Source organism: Hypanus sabinus, chromosome 17 (assembly GCF_030144855.1).
Source record: "Hypanus sabinus isolate sHypSab1 chromosome 17, sHypSab1.hap1, whole genome shotgun sequence".
In the NCBI taxonomy this organism is placed as follows: Eukaryota; Metazoa; Chordata; class Chondrichthyes; order Myliobatiformes; family Dasyatidae; genus Hypanus; species Hypanus sabinus.
The window spans coordinates 23,235,278-23,257,987 of NC_082722.1; the positions used below are offsets into that span (position 1 = coordinate 23,235,278).

At 42.2% G+C, this 22,710-nt stretch overlaps 1 protein-coding gene across 1 annotated transcript in view; it reads right to left on the reverse strand.

Moving 5' to 3' along the window:
- Positions 1-2,148: 2,148 nt before the first annotated feature.
- usb1 (U6 snRNA biogenesis 1) overlaps positions 2,149-22,710 on the reverse strand; it is a 36,216-nt gene continuing 15,654 nt past the window's right edge. Inside the window, exons 6-7 of the mRNA XM_059992663.1 lie at positions 19,084-19,164; positions 2,149-3,244 (exon numbers count right to left, since the gene is read on the reverse strand). Of these exons, the coding sequence (XP_059848646.1) occupies positions 3,140-3,244; positions 19,084-19,164 (186 nt within the window). The 3' untranslated portion in view covers positions 2,149-3,139. The remainder of the gene's footprint in view (positions 3,245-19,083; positions 19,165-22,710) is intronic.

Below are 22,710 nucleotides of genomic sequence, written 5' to 3' on the forward strand. Positions count from 1 at the left end.
ACCTGATACAGATTAGAGGTGGAGGCATTTGCTGTCTTGAGACGAAAAAGAGTGGATAAATCCCCAGGACCTGACAAGGTATTCTCTTGGACCTTGTGGGACAGAGGTGCAGAAACTGCAGAGGCCCTAGCAGGGATATTTAAATTATGCTTAGCAACAGTTGAGATACCAGAGAATTGCAGGACAGCTAACATCATTTTGTTGTTTAAGAAAGGCTCCAAGAATAAACCAGGAAATTATGGACTGGTGCACCTGACATCAGTAGTGAGAAAGTTATTGGAACATATTCTGAGGCATGGGATTTGAGTATTTGGACAGTCAGAAATAGTGCAGCTTTATGCGTGATAGGTCTTGTCTAACCAATCTTATGGAGTTTTTCAAGGAAAGATGATGGAGGGATAGCCAGGCAGTGGATGTTTTCTACATGGACTTCAACAAGACATTTGACAAGGTCCCACTCAGGAGGTCGATCAGGAAGGTTCATCTGTATCAATGATCTGGATGATAATGTGGTTAACTGGATCAGCAAATCTGCAGATGACACCAAGATTGAGGGTGTAATGGACAGTGAGTAGGACAATCAAAGCTTGCCACAGGATAAGGACCAGCTAGAAAAATGGCAGATGGAATTTAATGCAGACAAGTGCAATTATGTTATACTTAGGAAGGACTCAGTGAACAGTGGGGCACTGAGGAATGCAGTATAACAAAGGGATCTGGGAATACAGATCCATAATTCATTGCAGGTGGATCACAAAGTTGATAGAGTTGTAAAAAAGCTTTTGGCACATTGGCCTTCAAAGATTGAGTACAGGAGTTGGGGTGCTATGTTGAAGTTGTATAAGACATTGATGAGGCTTAATTTGGAATATTGTGTGCAGTTTTAATTACCTATCTACAGGAAAGATGCAAATAAGATTGAAAGAGTACAGAAAAAATTTACAAGGACGTTGCTGGGACTAGACCTGAATTATAAGGAAAAGTTGAATAGGTTAAAACTTTATTCCCTAGAACACAGAAGATTGAGGGGAGATTTGATAGAGGCATACAAAATTATGAAGGGTATGGATAGGGTAAAAGCAAGCAGGCTTTTTTCACTGAAATTGGGTGAGACTACAACTAGAGGACATGGGTTAAGGGTGCAAGATGAAATGTTTAAGGGGAACATGGGGGAAAACTTCTCCCCTGGGAGGGTAGTGGAAGTGTGGAATGAGCAGCTAGCACAAGTGCATGCAAGCTCAATTTCAACATTTGAGAGAAATTCAGATAGGTACATGGAAGGGGAAAAGATTTGGAGGGGTACAGAGGGCTATGGTGTGGGTGCAGGTCAATGGATTTAAGCAGTTTAAATGTTTCATTATAGACCAGATGGGCCAAAGGGCCTGTCTTTGTGCTGTAGTTTTCTATGATTATGGACTGCAGTCATTAATGAAAACCATGAAACTTATTACTATTACTAGTTTTAAAATCCAATCAAGTTGGATTGCCAAATGTCCAGCAATTTATAACCTGGGGAGTTTCTGTAATTGGGAATATACTTTATGCTGTGATGCTTTATTAGGAAGCTATCATAGCTCAGCATATTAACAAGTGCCATAAAGCAGGACTACCATTCTAAGTGAGAGCCAGTGGAAATGTTTGTGATCTTGTGTTCTAACGTTATGGTGTATGGAAGGTTGAAATTAATATATATGCAATTCTAATTGCATGTTCTTGGGCTTTGCATTTATTAACGGCATATAATTATAGGGTATCATTAGTGCAATCCTTTGCTTAAATAATGTTCCAAGTAGTAAACATGAGGACTACAGATTGAAGTGCAAGCTTTGGGGATGGTACGGCTCTAGTCTGAATTTGTTAAGGATACTTCAAGTCAGGATGTGGAGATCAACTCTTCCCTCCAAATTGAAAGGATGAATTAAAAGTTCTCAGAGTCTAATGCTAGAACTCTGCATCGGGACTCGGTTAGGGCTTCCCCAAAGTCTCTCAGTTCACATGAGAGTCTTTGGGGTAGTCCATAAAATGACATCTACCAATCTGTATGCAATATTCTGCTGCTTTAAAGAAATAAGCATAGCAACGGTGGACAAACACATTCACTATAGAACATGGTTTTATGCTCTTGTAAAGGCATTTTCTGCTTGAAGAAACAAAGTATTTTTATTATTCAAGAACAACATTGAGAAGTATTTTTATTATTCAAAAACATTAAGAAGTCTGCAACACTAAACAATTAAAACCTTCATTTCTTTCAAGCTTTTGTTTAGTATCAAAATCATTAAAATAGTTTTTAAAAAGCCAACAATGAATAGAAATTGGAAAAATAGAAATTACGGTAAAGCTCAGCTACTTCACAGCTTTTTTTAAAGTTCACTCTTTGAATGAGATCAACATCCAAAAAGCTAGTCATTAGTCACAACCTTAGCTACCCTTGGAAAGGCAACATTGAGTCAGTTTGTTAAACAACTGTAGTTCATTTGCTGAAAATAGTATAACTGAACTTAAACCTGTAATAATTTAGCAATAGGCTTAATCGTATTATGTACATAAAGGCAACTCTGCTTTTAGAGTCATACCGCAAAGAAACAGGCCATTCAGCCCAACTGGTCCATGCTAACCCTGACTGCAATCTAACTTTGTCCCTTTTGCCATTGTTTGATCCATATTCCCCCCCCCCCCGAAACCTTTCCTATCTGACGCTCTGCAAGTGTTTTTAAATATGGTTTACGTCCTGTATCTGCTTCAAGCAATTCCATTGTCAGCTCATTCCATATCAAAGTCAAAACTGCGTCCCTTGGGTTCATATGAAACCTCTGCACCCTCACCTTAAACCCATTATATGATGAATTTTAAATTAATATTCATCCGTTTCACTTCAGCTTTGAGTTCAAGACAATCTTATTTTCACACTTCTTTGTTCCATTTAAAACTGCAGTGGTTTTTATTTTAACAAAGGACTAATTTATGCACTGATGAATTAGACACTATGCATGATCCATGAAAGGTAAAGAGGTGATATCATCGTTATATAACTGAACAGTTGACTGAAAAAGAATAGGGCCGTTTTCAGAGCTTCTTGTTGTAATTCTCTTTCAACCTGTCATCCACTTCTATCTCATCATCAAGCCCTTCTCAGCAGCTATCGCAGGGGAAAAGAGAAAACCTTGTTTCCTGTTTTGCACCGAACTTGATCTGCGTACATTTGAAGGATCCTGGCACTGTTTTCAAATGTATCCACCAATTCCTGCAGAGAACAACAGTTCAGATTTAGGTGCACTTCCATAACACTGCAATTGGAATATGTTAATCTAGAAGCATCAGAATCAAGTTTATTATCAATAGCGCATGTCTTCAAATTTGTCGTTTTACAGCAGCAGTACAGTGCAATACATAAAATATACTATAAATTACAATAACACATATATAGATATAAAATATATAAGTAGCTCAAAAAAAAAGAGCCAAAATAGTCAGGTGGTGTTCATGGGTTCGTTGATCATTTAGAAATCTGAAGGCAGAGGTAAAGAAGCTTTTCTTTATACGTTAATTGTGTACCTCCTCTCTGACTGTGCAATGAAAAGAGACAATAATTGTTTGTGCTTTATACATTGCAAAGTTTTATATATTTCATTTAAAGATAGTATGTTTCTTAAATAAGAGTGCCCACCTCATGGTATAAGAGCAATGTTTTTTTGTGTTCCCTTAAATAGCAGCATTAGGTCATCCCAAAGATCATCCTATTTTGAGTATAGAAGCTTAATACAAAGAGAAATAAAAATAAATTGCAACTACATTTAAGAATCAGGTTAACGAATGATGAAGCTACACAGATGGAAAGTACAAGATTTCAGTTTTTAGTGTCTGGACAGCTGTAAGCCTGTTAAAATATGCCACAGTATGGACTGCCCAGCAATAGTCACCGTACTTGTGACAAGGAAGACATTAAAATCAACAGAATCAGTCTCAAGAATCACACCTAGTGCAATCAAACACTTTGCCAGCATTCAATGTCAAGGTTCAGGTAGAAAGACTGACAACTTCAAAGAACTGGAAAGCTCAGCCAACATTTCAGGATTTTGGAAGAGAAGATGATATTCATGAGAAAGAAATATCAATGCAAAAAGCTTTTATTTTAAAATAAATGTTAAAAAGTATATATATATACTACTGATGCCACGGTCACAGACCACTTGAGAATTAAAAGGTGCTGTCATCAACAATGCGCAATGAACAGAAAAGCTATTACAATGAAAATACTTCACATATTTTGCTCATTATTACTCATTCAAAACATTTCATATTAACTATGTATTGATGAAGGCTTTCCGGAGTGACTCAGAAAACCATTCTGATAAAGCTAGGCAGATGAGGCTTAAATATTCCGCCTCCTCTCCTCAAACCAGTGAATGTCCAAGATCACGAACACGAGAAATTGTGCAGATACTAGAAATCCAAAGCAACACACACAAAATGCTGGAGGAGCTCAGCAGGTTAGGCAACATCTATGGAAATGATTAAACAGTCAATATTTCAGGCCAAGACCCTTCTTCAAGACTGGAAAGGAAGTGGGAAGACAACAGAAAAATAAGGTGGGGAGGGGAAGGAGGATAGCGAGAAGGCGACAGCTGAAGTCAGGTGAGCAGAAAAGGTAAAGGGCTGGACAGGAAGGAATCAAATAGGAAAGGAGAGTGGACCATGGGAGAAAGTAAAGGAGGAGACAACACAGGGGGAGGTGATAAGCAGATGAAAAGGCCACAGTGGGAATAGAAAAAGAGGAGAGGGGAAGGTAAACACGAGGAAATCTGTAGATGCTGGAAATTCACACAACAACACACACAAAATGCTGGTGGAACACAGCAGGCCAGGCAGCATCTATAGTGAGGAGCGCTGTTGACGGTTCGAGCCCGAAACGTCGACAGCGCTTTTCCCTATAGATGCTGCCTGGCCTGCTGTGTTCCACCAGCATTTTGTGTGTGTTGTTGAGAGGGGAAGGTGATTTTTTTTTCCAAAGTTCAGAAGGGGAAAAAAAATGATATCAAGTTTATTGTCATTAACTATACACATGCATATAGAAACGAGACAACATTTCTTCGAACCAGGGTGTAAAGCACAGTAGTACACAGAACACATGATAACTTGAGGGCAAGGATAAAATCTACAGATGAATCACACATAAATAAAAAAACTAAAATGCATTAATATTAAATATCGTAAGGTATGGAACAGATTAACCAGTGACACTTCAAATATGATGCAACTGGAACTTTAGAAGCCTAATGGCCTGGGGTGGGGGGGGGGGGAAAGAACCTGTTTCTCATCCTGACAATTCTTGTTTTCATGCATCGTAGTCTCCTGCCGGATGGTAGAACATCAAAGAGGATGTTGGATGGATGGGTGGGATCTTTAATAAAGCCAAGGACCCTGCGTTCCCAGCGGTCCTGATAAATGTCCCTGGTAGATGGTCGGGAGACTCCCATATCCTCTCAGCTGTTCTCACAGTCCTTTGAAATGTCTTCTGGTCCGAGGCTCAACTGCAGCCACACCAGATGGAGATGCAACGTCAGGATGCTCTCAATGGTGCTCCTGTAAAACGCAGTTAAGGTGGTGGGGGGGGGGGGATCCTTGCTTACCTCAATCTTCTTAGAAGTGGAGGCACTGCTGTGCCTTCTTGTTCAGGGAGGTGATATTAAGGGACCAAGTGAGGTCATCCATGTTGTGAGCTCCAGGAACTTGGTGCACATAACTCTCTCTCTCCCCCTTCGGAGGAGCCATGTATTGTAGTGGGGGATAGTTTGTCTACACCTTCTTGAAGTTCACAATGATTTCCACATTCAGACTTCCGTTGTTTTTCTCACACCAATCGACCAGCCACACCACTTCCTCTCTATACTCCATCTCATCGTTGTTATTGATGAGGCCAGCCACTGTTCTGTCATCCGCAAACTTGACGACAAGGTTTGAGCTGGATGTATTGGAGTATAAAAATATTATGGAGTATAAAACTTGTATCATTTGCTGTGTAACCAAAACTACGTAGTCAGTTTGCTATGCATGTACTCAATTTAGTAGAAAATGAAATCTTAGGAATGTAGAAGACAATGGTGTGTTAATGAGAGGTAGCTAAAGAAATGTAGATTAGACCATTGCTCAGTTCTGAGTTTATTATTTGCTATGCATGTACCCAATTTGGTAGGAGACTGAAGTCTTAAAAATGTAGAAGACAATGGTATGTTAATGAGAGGTAGCTAAGAGATGTAGATTAGAACATGATTAAGCCAATTGATAGCAACAATAGGGACATGATGTACGTGTAATACGCAACTATAGATCGATTACATATGCTAATGCAACTGGACCAGGAGATTGCTATAAAAAATGCTATGTCCAAGGGTCGGTGGGCAATCAGCGACTAGCTCAATGACTGTCTCAGCTTTGATTTGCAAATTAAAGTTTAACCCTTCTTGAAGAATCTTCTGCGTCTCCTGGTCATTTGTGGGGCACGAAAAACCACGACATAATTGGCGACCGCAGCAGGACCGGATAGAGACCCGCGGAAAGGAAACGGCAGATTGGGGACGCTTCCCAGTCCTCTAGGGACCCCCACAAGGCTAACAGAATTAAGGGTGCACCCAAACAAAAAGTAGCGCTTTTTGCGACAATTTGGACTAAGAATTCTGTTGGCTTTGGGGAGGTCTTGGAGTCTCAGAGTGTGGAACCACTGCCAAAGGGTCTCTCCGGTCCAAAGAATCTGGCAGAATTGGGGGTTAACAGAGGAGGCTCAGAGGATTGATCAAGAACACTGCAGTGAAGGTAAGTACAAATAAGTTAATAAGAAGTCCACGTGGTGTTGGTAAATCCTCATGGATACCGCCTTAAGAGATAAGGGTCTGAACGGGCGAGGTGCAAAGAGAAAGTTCTGTGGATACCGCTCTGAATAGAGGTCTGCGCGGGCAGAACAGAGTAGGAAACAAGGACAGTCCAATATATAGTTTAAAGCGCTGATAGATAGACAATAGACTAGACATAGAATTAGAGTAAATAATATTATCTAGTAAACAAACTGTGAATCTCTGAAATACCTTAAAAAGAGAGAATAACGTGACAGGTAAAGGAACGGCAGTAGAGATTCTGAGCAAAAAATTCCCGTTAATTAATAATGAGATCACAAAAACTTCAGAAAAATGGGAAAAAAGAACCAATAACCTGGTCACAAAGTGGCCAAGAGAAGGAACGTTTGATGTAAGTTTGTGCGAAGAAATGGAGGGACTAATTAAAAATTACAAACCAAAAGTTAAATCTAAGAAAAGAGAGCAAAAAAGAGAACGAGAAATGAAAGTGCTAAAACTCTTCAGAATGGAGGGAGAAAGGCTGAGGAGGACAGGTAGAATATTGATTACAAGCGAGGAAGACGCTAAGGTGCTGGAGAAACAGCCTGTTAGTGAGAGAGAAGGGTACGGTGAGAAGCTGGCTTCGGCTCCGTACCCAGATGCGACAGAAACAGAAAAACCCCCTCCCTATAACGAGGAAGGAACCCCTAAGCAGTGCCCCCTGCTGACGGGAACAGTAAACATGCAGGGAGAAGTACAAGTTTGGGAAAATGAGGAGGAGAAAAAACAATACGAGAAGGAAAAAGCGGCGATATGGAAGGAGATACAGGCAGAAAGGATAAAGGTGGAACAGGCAAAGAGAGAACTGAAAGAAGAGATTGAACGGATGAAATACTTGAGAGAGGAAAAGGAGTATGAGGAGTATCGGTTATACCATAGAAATAAACAGACTAGAAAAGAAAGTGGCTCATCAGGGCAGGAAGAGATGAGGCATTCAAGAGGAAGTGGAAAAAAGCCAGGAGATGAGAGTCTTGGAGAAACACAAGAGAGAAGGGAATCAAGCACAAGCAAGGATCAGGAGTCCCTGCCACAGGTGTACAGACACAGACATAAAGAAAGAGAAGGTGACTCATTGGAGGAGCAAGAGTTAAGTGGAGAGAGAGAGAATGTGAGAATTTGTGGGGAAGAGGTAGGAGGCAGAAGCCTAGAAGAGCAGAAGGAGGTGGTAGGGGAGCGACTTGCGGAAGTAGAAAGAGAGCCAGATAAGTTACTGAAATGAGATTGCCAGGAGAGAGGCAAAAAATACTCTAGGGGCCAACCAAGTATCAAATCAAGACAAAGGAAGGACTCCACAGGGAGACCGAGGGAAGAGCAGGACCCCGGACACATTTGTGTGGGAGGCAGTAAAGATATACCCTGAGACAGATGGGGAGTCAGGTGAGGAGGAAAGCCAGGGCAGGTGGGAAGGAGGAGGAAGAATGATGCCGTTGTTAGTAAAAGGATCAGGACAAGTGCAGTGTATCCCTTGGGGATCCCAGGACCTAGAAGAGCTGAAAAACACTCTGCCCAATCTACATGAAGGAGCAGGGAAATGGATTAGAGCCTTTGAAGAAGAAACAGCGGGACGATTATTGGCTATGGATAATTTGAAGGCATTGTTGATAAGGTTGATGGGAACCTCCAAATTTAACGAACTAATGGAAATGGCTGGCATAGTAAACTTGAACGACCCGAGAACTGATGGAGATGGGTTTGACAGAGTGAGGCAGAAGGTATGGCAGGCCCTCAGAAAGCTTTATCCACCCAAAATGGACCCCAAAGCCTTAAAAGGGGATCCACTGGGAGACACTGAAAACCCAGCAGCCTACGTAGAAAACCAGTTAAAAAGGTGGAGACTGGAGACTGAGCAAGAGGTGGAGAATAGTTTATTTATGACCTCACTGTTCCGACTTAGCATTTTGGATGCAATGCCTCTACAAGTAAAATCCAAACTGGAGGAAGTAGTTGGGCTGACGTCAAAGACCCCACAAGAGTTTAGAGACCACGTAGTCCATGCGGTTGAGAAATACCGGAAAGACAAACAAAGGTTGGCTGAGCAGCAGGAAGAGGTGCAAAGAAAGTTAATACAAATGCAGCTCGAAGAACTCAAAAAGAAGGAAAAAGAGAAAAGCAAAAGGATGCTGCCAGCAACCACCGGTCCGAGTACAGCCATTGAACTGGACAAAGCACTGCTATATGGGGGAACCGATCATACTGTAAGACAAGGGCTGGAAAACCCCATGCCAATAAACGTCTTTGGGGGAGCATTCCCACAAATGCCCTATAAGGAACAGACTAAATTCAAACAGCCCAGACAGGTCTGGAAGTTCCAAGGAGGGGGACAGAGAAACTATGGGCAAAGGGGACCAGTGAGGAAAGAGAAGTAGAGAGATTGTGCTGGGAATGTAATCAGCCAGGTCACATGAAAAGAGATTGTCCGTTTACACTATGGCCTGTCACACACCAGCAGGAACCGCTAAGAAGGGAACTGAAGTTTAGCCGAGGACCAGCCCCCACAGGCCCAAGTGGACCTGTGAACCCCTATGCGAGGTATTAGGGGTGGGGTGCCCCGAGAACTCGAGTGGGAAGGGACATTACCCAATGATAACAAGGGAGGCAGATGAGGAACCCATTGTTCAGGTTATGTTAGAAGGACAACTGACACCAATGATGATAGATACTGGAGCCACGTACACTTGCATACAGCCACAGTATGCCCTTCACCTTCCCATGTCAGGAAAGTTTATTAAGATGGTAGGGTTCTCGGGGAAAACACAGTTGACACAGTGCACGGCTTCAGTGCGGTTGAGAATGAGAAATAAAGAAATTGTTTTGCTGGTGCTAGTATTTAAAGGAACTCCAATTAATTTGTTAGGCAGAGATGCCTTATTGAAACTGGAATTAAAATTAGAATGCACCAGAAATGGGCTGAGTGTGGGAAGAGCAGGGGCTCAATTGATAGTGCGAGAAGACAAGAAGGCTAATGTCTTTTGGATAGGAGACATCGCAGATCAGATTCAGGAAACCTGGGAGAAATGGAAAAAGGGTGTGCAGGCTATATTACCCAGGGCTGTAATGCCCAAATCTGAGCTACATTGTACAGTGATTTTTGACGAGACTCAGAACAGGGAGTTAGAGGAGAAATGGCACCTAGAGGCGTGTACCCAGCAGCGCCTGGAAGGGGAGGCTGTGATAATTGGAAAGCAAGGGGCAGCTTTACAAGTTAAATGGAACACCTTTTTAGAAAAATGGTACAGGATACCAGAGGCTGCACCCCACGTAACGTTGTTGGTAAACATGGGATATCAGTCTAAAGACTTAGGACCCTTAGTTAAGAGTGCTGTGGAGGAAACACTGGAGGAAAATCACGCCAGAGGTGTGGATATCAGAAGACAACAATTGCATTAAAATAATGGTAAGTGTAGATATGGTAGGGACAGTGAGAGAGGTCGAAATAACTCCCCAACCACACCTGCCCTTGCTGGGAAAGGAAAGAGGCCAGCAGAAAGATAAAAGGTTAGATGAGTTGCCATCTATTCTGTGGTCACAGCATGACACGGACGTAGGGAAAATAAAAACAGCGAGTCCGGTGGAAATAAGGCTGAAAAAAGGAGCAATTCCACCCAGGAGACCACATTACCCTCTAAGACCAGAAGCGGAAGAGGGAATCGCGTCGACAGTCCAGGGGTTGCTTGAAATAGGAGTGCTTAAAAGAACAAACAGTCCATTGAATACCCCGTTGCTGCCGGATTTAAAAGCAGATAAATCTAAGTGGAGATTGGTGCATGATTTGCAAGCAGTAAATGATGTGGTAGAGGACTGGCCAGCGGTAGTCCCCAACCCACACACGCTTTTGACTAATGTTCCATCAGAAGCAAGCTACTTTTCAGTGATTGATTTGTGTTCGGCTTTCTTCAGCATTCCTTTAGCAGCCGATCAGTGTCAGTATTTGTTTGCATTTACTTACAGAGGTGCTCAGTATACCTATACCAGAATGCCACAAGGATTTAAACATTCACCACACGTTTTTAATCAGGTGTTGAAGGCAGAGCTAGTGGGTATGCCATTGGAAAGTACATTGTTACAGTATGTGGATGACCTGTTGATTTGCTCCCACAGCAAGGAACAGTGTGAGCAGGACACTATAACTCTGTTAGAGAAGCTAGCGCACGGAGGACATAAAGTATCCAAAAGGAAACTGCAATTTTGCACGCAGCAAGTGGAATACTTAGGCAGGGTAATATCCAAGGGAGTGAAGGCGATAGCACCAGATCAGATTGAGGCAATAACTAAGGCCCCCAAACCCCAGACTGTAGGGCAGATGATGACGTTTTTGGGAATGGCAGGGTGCAGCTCAGATTGGATAGGAGAATATACTGAGATTGTGGCATCTTTAAGAAAGATAATGAAAGAAGCAGGACATACAAATTTGAAAAACGGCTTACAGTGGAATGGAGAGGCGGAGACAGCTTTCAATACTATTAAGCGGGAATTGCAGTCAGCACCAGCATTAGCTTTGCCTGACTATGAGAAAGTTTTTCATTTGTATGTATCCAACCAACAAGAGGGTTATGTTACAGCAGTTCTAACACAAGAGACAGGCACAGGAAAAGCAAAGCAGCCGATAGCATACTACAGTACGAGACTAGATGAGGTGGCTCAGGGGTATCCACCCTGTTATCAGGGATTGGCGGCGCTGTACTATGCATATGAAAAGGCATCATCTATAACCCTGGGCTATCCCGTGACTCTGTACACACACCACAAAGTATCAGAGTTGCTGGAAAGAGGGAAATTTGTGTTGACGCCAGCAAGGATACCAGCGTATCAAATGCTATTGACATTTCCAGATATAACTATACAGAGACGCACTACCAGTAATATAGCCGATTTTGTCCCTTTGGGCTATGAAGGAGAACCCCATGATTGTGTGGGGAAGACGATGGCATTTGTCAAATTGAGAGCAGATTTACAGTCAGAACCACTAGAGCAGGGGTCAGCAACCTTTACCACTGAAAGAGCCACTTGGACCCGTTTCCCACAGAAAAGAAAACACTGGGAGCCGCAAAACCCGTTTGACATTTAAAATGAAATAACACTGCATACAACGGTTTTTTTTTGCCTTTAAGCTATGTATAAACAAACTATAATGTGTTGCATTTATGAAATTGATGAACTCCTGCAGAGAAAACGAAATTACGTTTCTGCATGCAACAAAAACATTTTGAACTCCGAAAAAAAGACGTTGGGTTGAAGGTTACTTTTAAGTAAAGTACTCAACGTCTATTTGAGTCCTTCTTGTATTTATGAAAAACGCCAAACTTAAATTTGCCGCCAGCAGCAAACCAAAAATAACATCAGCCAGCTGTCAACCTGAAAAATAAAAGGACTATTTCACTGAACAATGAAAACATATGAATATACGTAAAATAGGCAATTAAAATATTTATCATACTTGTTCAGGTTGACTCACACCTGACAATGCAGTCGTATTCAGTAGGGATGGATCGATGCTTAGGGGAGTGACCGGGAAGGATAATGTGTTTTTTTCCTCTCTGAACTCACAGAAGCGTTTCCCAAACGATGTTTGCATTGCGATGATTGCAGAATGTAAATACTCCGAATTTATCATGTCGTGACCTTGTTTGAACTCTCCCAAATTGGGGAAGTGAGACAAAGTGCCTTTCTATAAATCTCTGGCAAGCAACGTCAACTTGCGCTCGAATGCCAAAACATCCTCCAACATGTGCAGGGCTGTACGTCCTTACCCCGTTGAAGAGCTGTGTTCAGCGTGTTCAGGTGCGCTGTCATGTCTACCATGAAGTGTAGCTTTTCCAGCCACTCTGGCTGTTCCAGCTCAGGAAAGGTGAGCCCTTTGCTGCCCAGGGAAGTTTTCACTTCTTCCAGACACACGACAAAGCGTTTCAGCACCTCCCCTCTGGACAGCCAGCGATAAAAACACGTTGTAGCGGTGTGCTACACGCAGTCAGTAAACTGCAGTCAAAGATAGCTTTATTCGAACTAAACAACCTTGCTTTTAAGCCTCCCTCAACCCGCCCTCCCCCATGGGCACGGAAGCTCCAAAAGACACGTACTCACAAACCCCCGTAGGCTATCTCCCTTAGCCTGAACGCTGGCTAATTGTGAGCCGGTTCGGATGTGTCAGGAAATGGGTCGCCACAACGTCTTATTTAGATTGTACAAGATCACCATAATCTTCAAATTTAGATTTACATTTCAAAAACTAACAAACTAACATAAAATACATTTTAATTAAATACTGACCATGTAGCGGTGTGCTACACGCAGCGCTAAAATTACGACACGGAGTCGGTAACTGCAGTCGAAGGAAAAAACTTTATTCGAAATCTTCAGCCTCACTTTTAAGCCTCCCTCAACCTGCCCCCCATGGCGCAGAGGCTCCAAAGCTCTGTGCTCGCAAACCCCCGTAGGCTATCTAATTGTGAGTCGGTTCGGATGTGCCAGGAAAAGGGTTGCCACAACCAATTATTTCCCAAAGCAACAGGGAGCCGCAGCACAGACGTAAAAGAGCCACATGTGGCTCCGGAGCCGCGGGTTGCCGACCCCCGCACTAGAGGATGCAGATAAAAAGGTTCTGTTCGTAGATGGCTCTTGTTATAGAGACTATGATGGAAATCATGCAGGGTTCTCAGTCGTGCAGCAGGATCAGTCGAACTATAAGATTATTAGGATGGAATCCTGTCCCCAACCGTGTTCCGCCCAACTAGCGGAAATCAAAGCCCTGACAGCTGTGTGTGAAATGATGGAAGGTGAGAAAGTAGACATCTATACTGATCCGGCATATGCTCATGGAGTATGCCATTTGTTCAGGGCAGCGTGGAAGCAGACAGCTTTTAAAAAAAGTAGCGGAGATCCCATACAACATTGTCAGCAAATTCTAGACTTAACAAAAGCCATAATGAAACCTAAAGCATTGTCTATAGTAAAATGCCAGGCACATAAAAAGGGAAATGATGTAATAACGAAGGGAAATCAGGCTGCGGACGAGGCAGCCAGAGAGGCGTCTGGGTGTACGTCAGCTGTCATTGCCCCCAGGTAAGCCTAACTCCAGAACCGGAGGTAGAGGACCTAATTGAAATACAAGGTAAGGCAACTTTGGCAGAACAGACAATGTGGAGAAAAAGGGGGGCCAAGCAGAACCCGGAAGACGGTTTGTTGGTAGCGCCCACCCCTCTACTGACGATTCTGATTTCAGAAGCGCATGGGATGGACCATTGTGCAAGGGGGGAAGTGATAAAGAAAATAAAGAAGGATGGTTTTTGGTCACCTTATTTACAGGCTGCAGTGGACTTTGTCTTGTCACAGTGCGAGGTATGCGCACAGAATAATGTTCGGAAGGGAATTACAACCCCAATAGGCCACATTCCTGTACCTGAAGGACCATTTAAACATTTAGTGATCGATTACGTAGACATATATTAAAGACAGTGAGAGGGAAAAGATACATGCTGGTAGTAATTGATCGATTTAGCAGATGGGTGGAGGCAGTACCTTCAAAAAATCAAGGGGCAAAGACAGTGGTAAAATTTCTGACAAATGAAATGATCCCAAGGTTTGGAATACCACAGAAGTTAGCTCAGACAATGGTTCAGCTTTTATCCAGAAAGTGGTCAAACTGATACTACAAGCGCTGAGGATAAAGCAAAGATTTGGATGTGTATACCACCCTCAGTCGCAGGGCATGGTAGAGAGAATTAATGGAACCCTAAAAGCCAAACTAAACAAAATTTGTGCAGACACTATACTTAATTGGGTCGATGCTTTACCGTTAGCATTGATGAGTTACCGCATGCAAACTAATCGAATAACATGCCTGACACCGCATGAGATGCTATCATACCTGTGATAGGGGTAAGCAAAAATGTTGAATGGATAAACTATATATACCATAATCATCAGAGATTCACCAACTACACCGATGATGCACTGGAGTCCTTAGGGCAACAGCAAGATGCAACTAGCAGGATGGTGTGGCAAAACAGACAGGTACTGGATTGACTTTTGGCAGAAAAAGGGGGTGTGTGTGTAATGTTTGGAGAACAATGCTGCACTCTCATACCGAACAATACTAGCCCAAAAGGATCATTTACTAAAGCAATGAATAAATTAAAGAATCTGCGGACAGAGGTCAAACAGAATGCAGGTTTTGGACATCAGTTCTTTGATTGGTTAGAAAGTAGACTCGGAAGATGGGGAGCATGGCTGACTAAAAGCAATAACTGTCAGTATTGTATTGTTGAGCTGTGCGTTTGTGCTGTGCTGTTTTCTTCCTTGTCTCAAATCTCTTGTTGTGCGTGCTGCAACCAAACAATTTCCAATGCTCGTGGCAATTACTGAAGCAAGCTTAGTGGAGAAAGAAACACCGAAAATGTATCGTTACAGCCTACAACACCTGCAGGATGAACAAGAGCAAAACGACAGTGTTGGAGTAGATTGTAAGAGCTTATGAGTCTTTTTCCCTGTCTCAGGTACAAAGGGACAGGTTTTTGGCTCAGCGGCCCAGGGTAGCAGGGAGAGAATACTTTGAGATCTTGGCGCAGAAAACTATAGTTTACCCGAGACTTGGGAATAAATGCTTGAGTTTATTGAGGCTTTTGTGCGCAGACTCTTAGTCTTTCTCTGAAAGGGGGAATATATTGGAGTATAAAAATAGTATGGAGTATAAAACTTGTATCATTTGCTGTGTAACCAAAACTACGTAGTCAGTTTGCTATGCATGTACTCAATTTAGTAGAAAATGAAATCTTAGGAATGTAGAAGACAATGGTGTGTTAATGAGAGGTAGCTAAAGAAATGTAGATTAGACCATTGCTCAGTTCTGAGTTTATTATTTGCTATGCATGTACCCAATTTGGTAGGAGACTGAAGTCTTAAAAATGTAGAAGACAATGGTATGTTAATGAGAGGTAGCTAAGAGATGTAGATTAGAACATGATTAAGCCAATTGATAGGAACAATAGGGACATGATGTACGTGTAATACGCAACTATAGATCGATTACATATGCTAATGCAACTGGACCAGGAGATTGCTATAAAAAATGCCGTGTCCCAGGATCGGTGGGCAATCAGCGACTAGCTCAATGACTGTCTCAGCTTTGATTTGCAAATTAAAGTTTAACCCTTCTTGAAGAATCTTCTGTGTCTCCTGGTCATTTGTGAGGCACGAAAAACCACGACAGATGCTGGGATAGTCAGCAGTGTGAACAGCAAGGGGTTGAGCACACAGTCTTGGGGAGTGCCAGTGCTCAGCGTAATAGGATGAGAGAAGTTGCTGCCCACACGGACTGACCGTGGCCTTACTGTTAAGTCCAGTATCCAGTTGCAGAGGAAGGTGTTGAGATTCAGTGAGGAACCCCCCCACCCCACCTCCAATTTCTGGGAATGATGGTCTTGAATGCCAAACTGAAGTCTATAAACAGCAGTCTGTCACGAGACACCATTTTCTAGGTGGGACAGAACAGAGTGGAGGGTAGAGGCTATTGCATTGTCAGTGGATCGTCCTGAGGGGTAAGCAAACTGGAAAGAGTCCATTATAGCTGGGAGGAAGGCTTTAACGTGCTCCATGACCAGCATATTTATGCCATCAGGGTGGAATTTACCCAGAAAGGATATGAGGTGTTGCTCCTCAGCCCTGAGGGTGCCCTCATCGTGACATAACAGGAGGCAATGGACCAACATATGAGAATGAAAATTTAAATTGAAATGTTCAGCCAGCAGGAAGTGCCATCTTTGGTGAATGCAGAGGAGGTGCTCGACAAAGCTGTCCCCCAATTTATGACAGGTTTCACCAATACAGAGGAGGCTCCATTGGGAGCAGCAGGCACAACGGACAACCCCAGCAGATTCACAGGTGAAGTGTTTTCTCACCTGCAGGAAGTGTTTGGGGCTTAGAATGGAGTTGAGGGAGGGGGTGAATAGACAGGTGTAGAACTTCGGCCACTTGCAGGGATAAGTGCTGGGAGGGAGATTAGTGGGGAGTGACGAATGGACAGTTTTCACAAAGGGAGCGACCCTGGCAGAAAGAGTAATGGTTAAAGTTACATTTAGTGGTAGGATCCCTTGGAGACATTTGTTAGATTCTCTTCTATTTTGCAACAAGTCACTGAGATGATTATCAGGAATGATTCTGACATGGACAATACAAAATGTTATCAGGAAGAGATGAAAAATAATTCTTGATGCAACTCAGCAATCCAAAGGACTGTGAGCATCTGTGGTAATATTTTCACAAATGAATGATTAACACAGGAAGTTGGCAATATATTTTTAAAGAGTATGCAATTTTTGAAATTTTACAAGCCAATTAAGAGCATTCTTATGAGACTAACAAATATAGTGATAATATAATGCAGCTGTAAGAAAAGATTTATGAACCTTTTGAAATTTCTGTATTAATTTACTCATAAAATGCAGTCTGATATTCATCCAAGTCATAATATTAGACAAACACAATTTGCATAAACCAATAACACACGAACATTTGTATTTCTCATCAGTAGTAAGTACACCATTTAAACAAATCACAGTATAGGTTTAAAAAAGTACGTGAACCTTTGGGATAATGCTTTCTACATAATCTATTTGGAGTCCGGTGTTCCAATCAATGAGATGAGATTGGAGATGTGAGTTGTAGAGGTGTCCTGCCCTATTAAAAAAAGGCACAAAAAGTCAGGTTGTTGACAGACCCCACTCTTCTCAAGAAAGATCTGTTAATGTGCACCATGCCTCAAACAAAATTTTCAGAAGACCATAGAGGAATAATTGTAGTGATGCACAAGCTGGAAAATGCAACAAAAGCAATTCTAAAGACCTTAATGTTCATCAGTCCACAGTACAAGAAATTGTCTACAAATGGAGGAAATTCAACACTGTTACTACTCTCCCTAGGAGTGGACATCCTGCAAAGATCACACCAAGAGCACAGTGTGCAATGCTGAAGAAGGTGAAAAAGAACGCAAGGGTAACAGCAAAAGACCTGCAGAAATCTGTAAATTTGCTAAAGTCTCTGTTCATGTGTCCACTACTGTATAATAAAAACACTGAACAAGAATAGTGTTCGTGGAAGGACACCATGGATGAAACCACTGCTCTCCAAAAAAAAACATTGCTGCATGTTATTTGCGAAAGACCATCTGAATGTTCCACAACACTCTGGGACAACTTTCTGTGGACAGATGAGACTAAAGTTGAACTTCATCAGACAAAAGCAGAAATGCACACCACTATGTTTGGAGGGAGAAGGGCACTGAACACCAACACCTCATCCCAACTGTGAAGCATGGTGGAAAAAGCACCATGGTTTGGGACTGCTTTACTGCCTTTGGGCCTGGACAGCTTGCAATTGCTGAGGTAACAATGAATACGAAATTGTATCCAGACATTTTATAGGAGAATGCCAGGGTAGCGTTTTGTCTCCTGAAGCTTATTAGAAGTTGGATGATGCAACAAGGCAATGGTCCCAAACATGGATACCTCAACAACAGAATGGGTTAGAAAGAAAACAAATTTGTGTTTTGGAATGGCCAAGTCAGAATCCAAACCTTAACCCAATTGAGATACAGCGGCATGATCTGAAGAGGGCTGTTCATGCAAGGTATCCCAGAAATACTGATAAACTGAAACAGTTTTGTATGGAGGAAAGGTCTAAAATTCCTCCTTGGCATTGTGCAAGTCTGATCAGCAGCTATGGGAAATGTCTGGTGGAGATTATTTATATGACTTTGACAGTACACAGCCCTATTGTTGTTTGTACGTTTTTTGCATTATGTATTTGATATAACTTCTTCTCTGATTTGTATCTATTCATTTTTTTTAAAAAATCAATAAAAAAATTGAAAATGAAATGAAATGAGATTATTGCTGCTAAAGGCTCTACCGGTTATTAGATACAAGGGTTCACATACTTTTTCCAGCCTGGACTCTGAATGACTAAACAATGTGTTCAATAAAGACATGGAAAGTACAATTGTTAATGTGTTATTACCTTAGGCAGATTGTGTTCACCTATACTGAGGTGAAGATCAGAGCCCCATTTTATGAAACTGCAAAGGGTTCACAACCTTTTCTCACAAAGGCTTGAATGTTTGTTAAATTAACCAGCTCAAACCTGGCTGGTTAAAAAACATTTCCAAGCAAAAAATGCAACTCATTTGCTTTTTCACTTCAAAACTTACCTGCAACTCCTGTAGGTGTTTCTCAAGCTCAGCAGTAGAATCCCCCAAACACCAAGCCACACTAATGTGAAAGGAAGGGTTCTGTTAAAATTAAAATGGGTTTAATACACATGAAAGAGTACTTGTGTTTTATGAAAACATCAAAGCAAAACAACCAAGGCAATTTCACAAAAGCATGATCGGTCACACTCTGTTTTGATTGCATTGGCGCAATGCTGAAGATGCTGTACAAAATTATAAGACTAAGCCAGTGTAATAATTATGAAAATAAATAAAATAGTGGAATTCAGTGTTCCCCTACTGTAAAGAAAAAAAACAGATAGGTTATGTTAGAGGTATACAAAAGTATTTAGTTTTAGTTGCAAGAGTCAACTTCAAGAAATGAAGATTTAAAATGGAAAAGATACCAGGAAATTCTACAGATATATTTAGTAGATACATGGACAAGATTTCAGTCTCTCCATGACCCTCTTAACTTACTAAAGCAGATTAAATTCTAATTGACATCTTTATGTTTGGTTTGGATTCAACTACATTCCAGATTTAGTTTGGAACAATTTTACATATGAAAGGATATTCCAGAATGCCTACTTGAAACAGTTGTTACTTGCAATTTTAGAGAGAAATAGTACTTAGAATCCTAGAATGATTTGCAAAATACTAAACAAAGCCATGGCAAATTGTGGAATCTCCCTTTATGATTAAACAAATCAAATGACCTGTTATATCTCATTTCAAAAATAAAATCACATGATTTAATAGGTTTACACAATTTAATTCCACATACATAGCATAGCCAATATTAGCAGCACACAAACTACAAACAAAGAGATTCTGTAGATGCTAGAAATCCAGAGTAACACATACAAAATGCTAGGAGGAAGTCAGTAGGTCAGATAGCATTAATGGAAAGGAATAAACAATTGATGTTTTGGGTCAAGACCCTTCTTTGGGACTAGAAAGGAAGGGGGAAGAAGCCAGAATAAGAAGGTGGGGGGAGAGAAAGTACAAGATGGTAGGTGAAGTCAGGTGGGTGGAGGAGTGAGGATGAAATGAAAAGCTGGGAGGTGAGAGGTAGAAAAGGTAAAGAGCTGAAGAAGGAATGTGATAGGAGGGGAGAGTGGACCATAGGAGAAATGGAAGGAGCACCAGTGGGAAGTGATAGATAGGTGAGAAGAGAAGAGGTAGGGGGAACAGAGTAAGGAATGGAAGTACAGGAAAAGGAGGGGGAGATAAATGACCAGAAATTAGAGAAAGCAATGTTCATGCCATCAGGTTGGAGCTACCCCGATGAAATATGTGGTGTGTTTCTCCAACCTGAGAGCAGCCTCATCGTAGCAGTCAAGGTGGCCATAACCAACATGTCAGAATAGGAATTGTTGTTGCAGTGACGACAACAGCAACAAACATGAAAGCAGACACTGCATCTCATACAATTTTAGTATTAAGTTCCATAGTTTAGGAATATAGTTTAAAAAGCTGATCTGCCAATGTTATTTTGAGGGAGATTGTTTAAATTTAAGATACTGACAGAAGAAGACCTGAGGAGGTTGAACAGGATTATAAAAGTAAAGTGATTCTGTGATGTACTCTGGTCCCAGACCATTGACAGCATTAAAATCCATTCTAAAAGATAGTGGCTGGCCACCAGGAAATTCTGCTTGTTATGGTTTAACGTCATTTCCTGTACACAAGTGTACAGGAGAATGAAATAATCGTTCTCCAGTTCTGATAATGCACGAAAAAAACTCAGTAACAAAATGTAAATACACAAGATAGCTATATACACAGATTGATACTACGCTATACATAAGGTGACTGATGGGAAATAATAAAGTAGTGGTGGAGGTCATAGGAGGGGTGTTGATCACCTTGCTGCTTGAGGAAAGTAACAGATTTTGAGTCTGGTGATCCTGGCGCGGATGCTACATAATCTCCTCCCTGATGGGAATTAGACAAACATCCCATTAGCAAGGTGAGGGCCTTGCTGGCGGGTAGGCTGGTGCTGGTGATGATTGGGCAGTTTTGACTACCCATTGTAGAATCTCCCTGTCTGCTGCAGTGCAGTTTCTGTAACGAGCAATGATATAGCTTGTCAGGATGATCTCTGCTGTGCATCTTTAGAATGACATGAGTATGGTTGTGCAAAGACCAGTTTTCTTCAGCCTCCTCAGAAAACAGACGCATTGGTGAGCTTTCCTGACTGTGCAGGATATGTTCTGGGACCACGAGAGGTCGAGTGTGATGTGCACTCTCAGTTCTCCTGAAGGTGATAATCTTCTCCTTTGTCTTATTGACTAAGGAAGAGGTTATTTGCCTGGCACCAGGCCTCCAGCTCTTCCACCTCAGCTCTGTAGGGTAGGCTATCTCATTATTGTTGTTGATGAGCCCCACCATCATGTCAATTGCAAACTTGGCAATGTGATTGCTTGGGTTTTTGGCTGTGCAGTCATGTGTGAGTAGAGTGTACAGCAAAGGGCTCAGTACACAGCCCTGGGGGGCAGCCGTGTTGAGAAAAATGGGCTGGGAAGAGTGGTTGTGCATCGTCACTATCTGAGGTCTGTTCGTTAGGAAGTCCATCACCCAGTAGCACAGTGGTGTATTTAGACCGAGGAGTAGGAGTTTGTTCACTGAGGTCTGTGGGACAATAGAGTCGAATGCTGGACTGAAATTCAGAAACAGCATTGTGACGCAAGTGTCCTTGAATTCTAGGCGTGTCAGGGCCAGGTGCTTGACATATGCTATGGCATCTGTCATACAGCGGTTCTACCAGAAAGTATATTGGTGAGTGACCAATGTGGCAGGAATGGAGGTTTTGATACAGTATGGGCCATTATCAGCTGTTCAAAGCACTTCATGATGATTGGCCTCAGTGCAACCGGGTGGCAGTCGCTTAGTTCTGAAGGTGTAGAATCATTTGGTACTGGGATGATGATGGCTGATTTAAAGCACGTAGGATAGCAGCCTGGATGAATGAAGTGTTGAATATGTCAGTGAGCTGGTGTGCGTACTCCCCGAGTACTTAGCCTGGGATGGTGCCCGGCCCAGCTGCCTTATGGGGGTCGACTCCCCGCGGCTGCTCACCTTGAAGGGGGAGAGCTTTCATGGCCAGCATTGTGTTGAGTGCCTCAAAGCGCGCATAAAAGATGTTTAGAGCATCAGAGTGAGGATCACTGGTATAGTTAACGTTTTTTCTTGTGTAGTCAAGTAATGCCACATAAACCAGGATCATTATCAGGCAGGTGCTCCTGAATTTTTTTGTGCATAGGCAACTTTTGCCCTCTTCATGCCCAAGATGAGGTTTCTTCTGGCTGTTCTGAGATGTCCTGTAACCAGAGATGAAGGCAGTGTCCTGGGTTTTTTACTGGGGAGCAGATCTCTGCATTCAGCCAGTACTTCTGGTTGGGACATGAGAGGACTATTCATGGGTACCAAAGTCGTCAATGCACTTACCGATGACAGCTGAGGCATATTCCTCAAGGTCTGTGTCTCCAGGTTAGTGGCAGCCTCCTTGAACATCTGTCCATTCAAAGCAGTACTGACGCACAGAGACTGCTTCATTAGGCCATACAGTGACAGTCCTCTTGACTGGTTTCTCCACTTACTGCAGTGGTCGGTAGCTGGGAT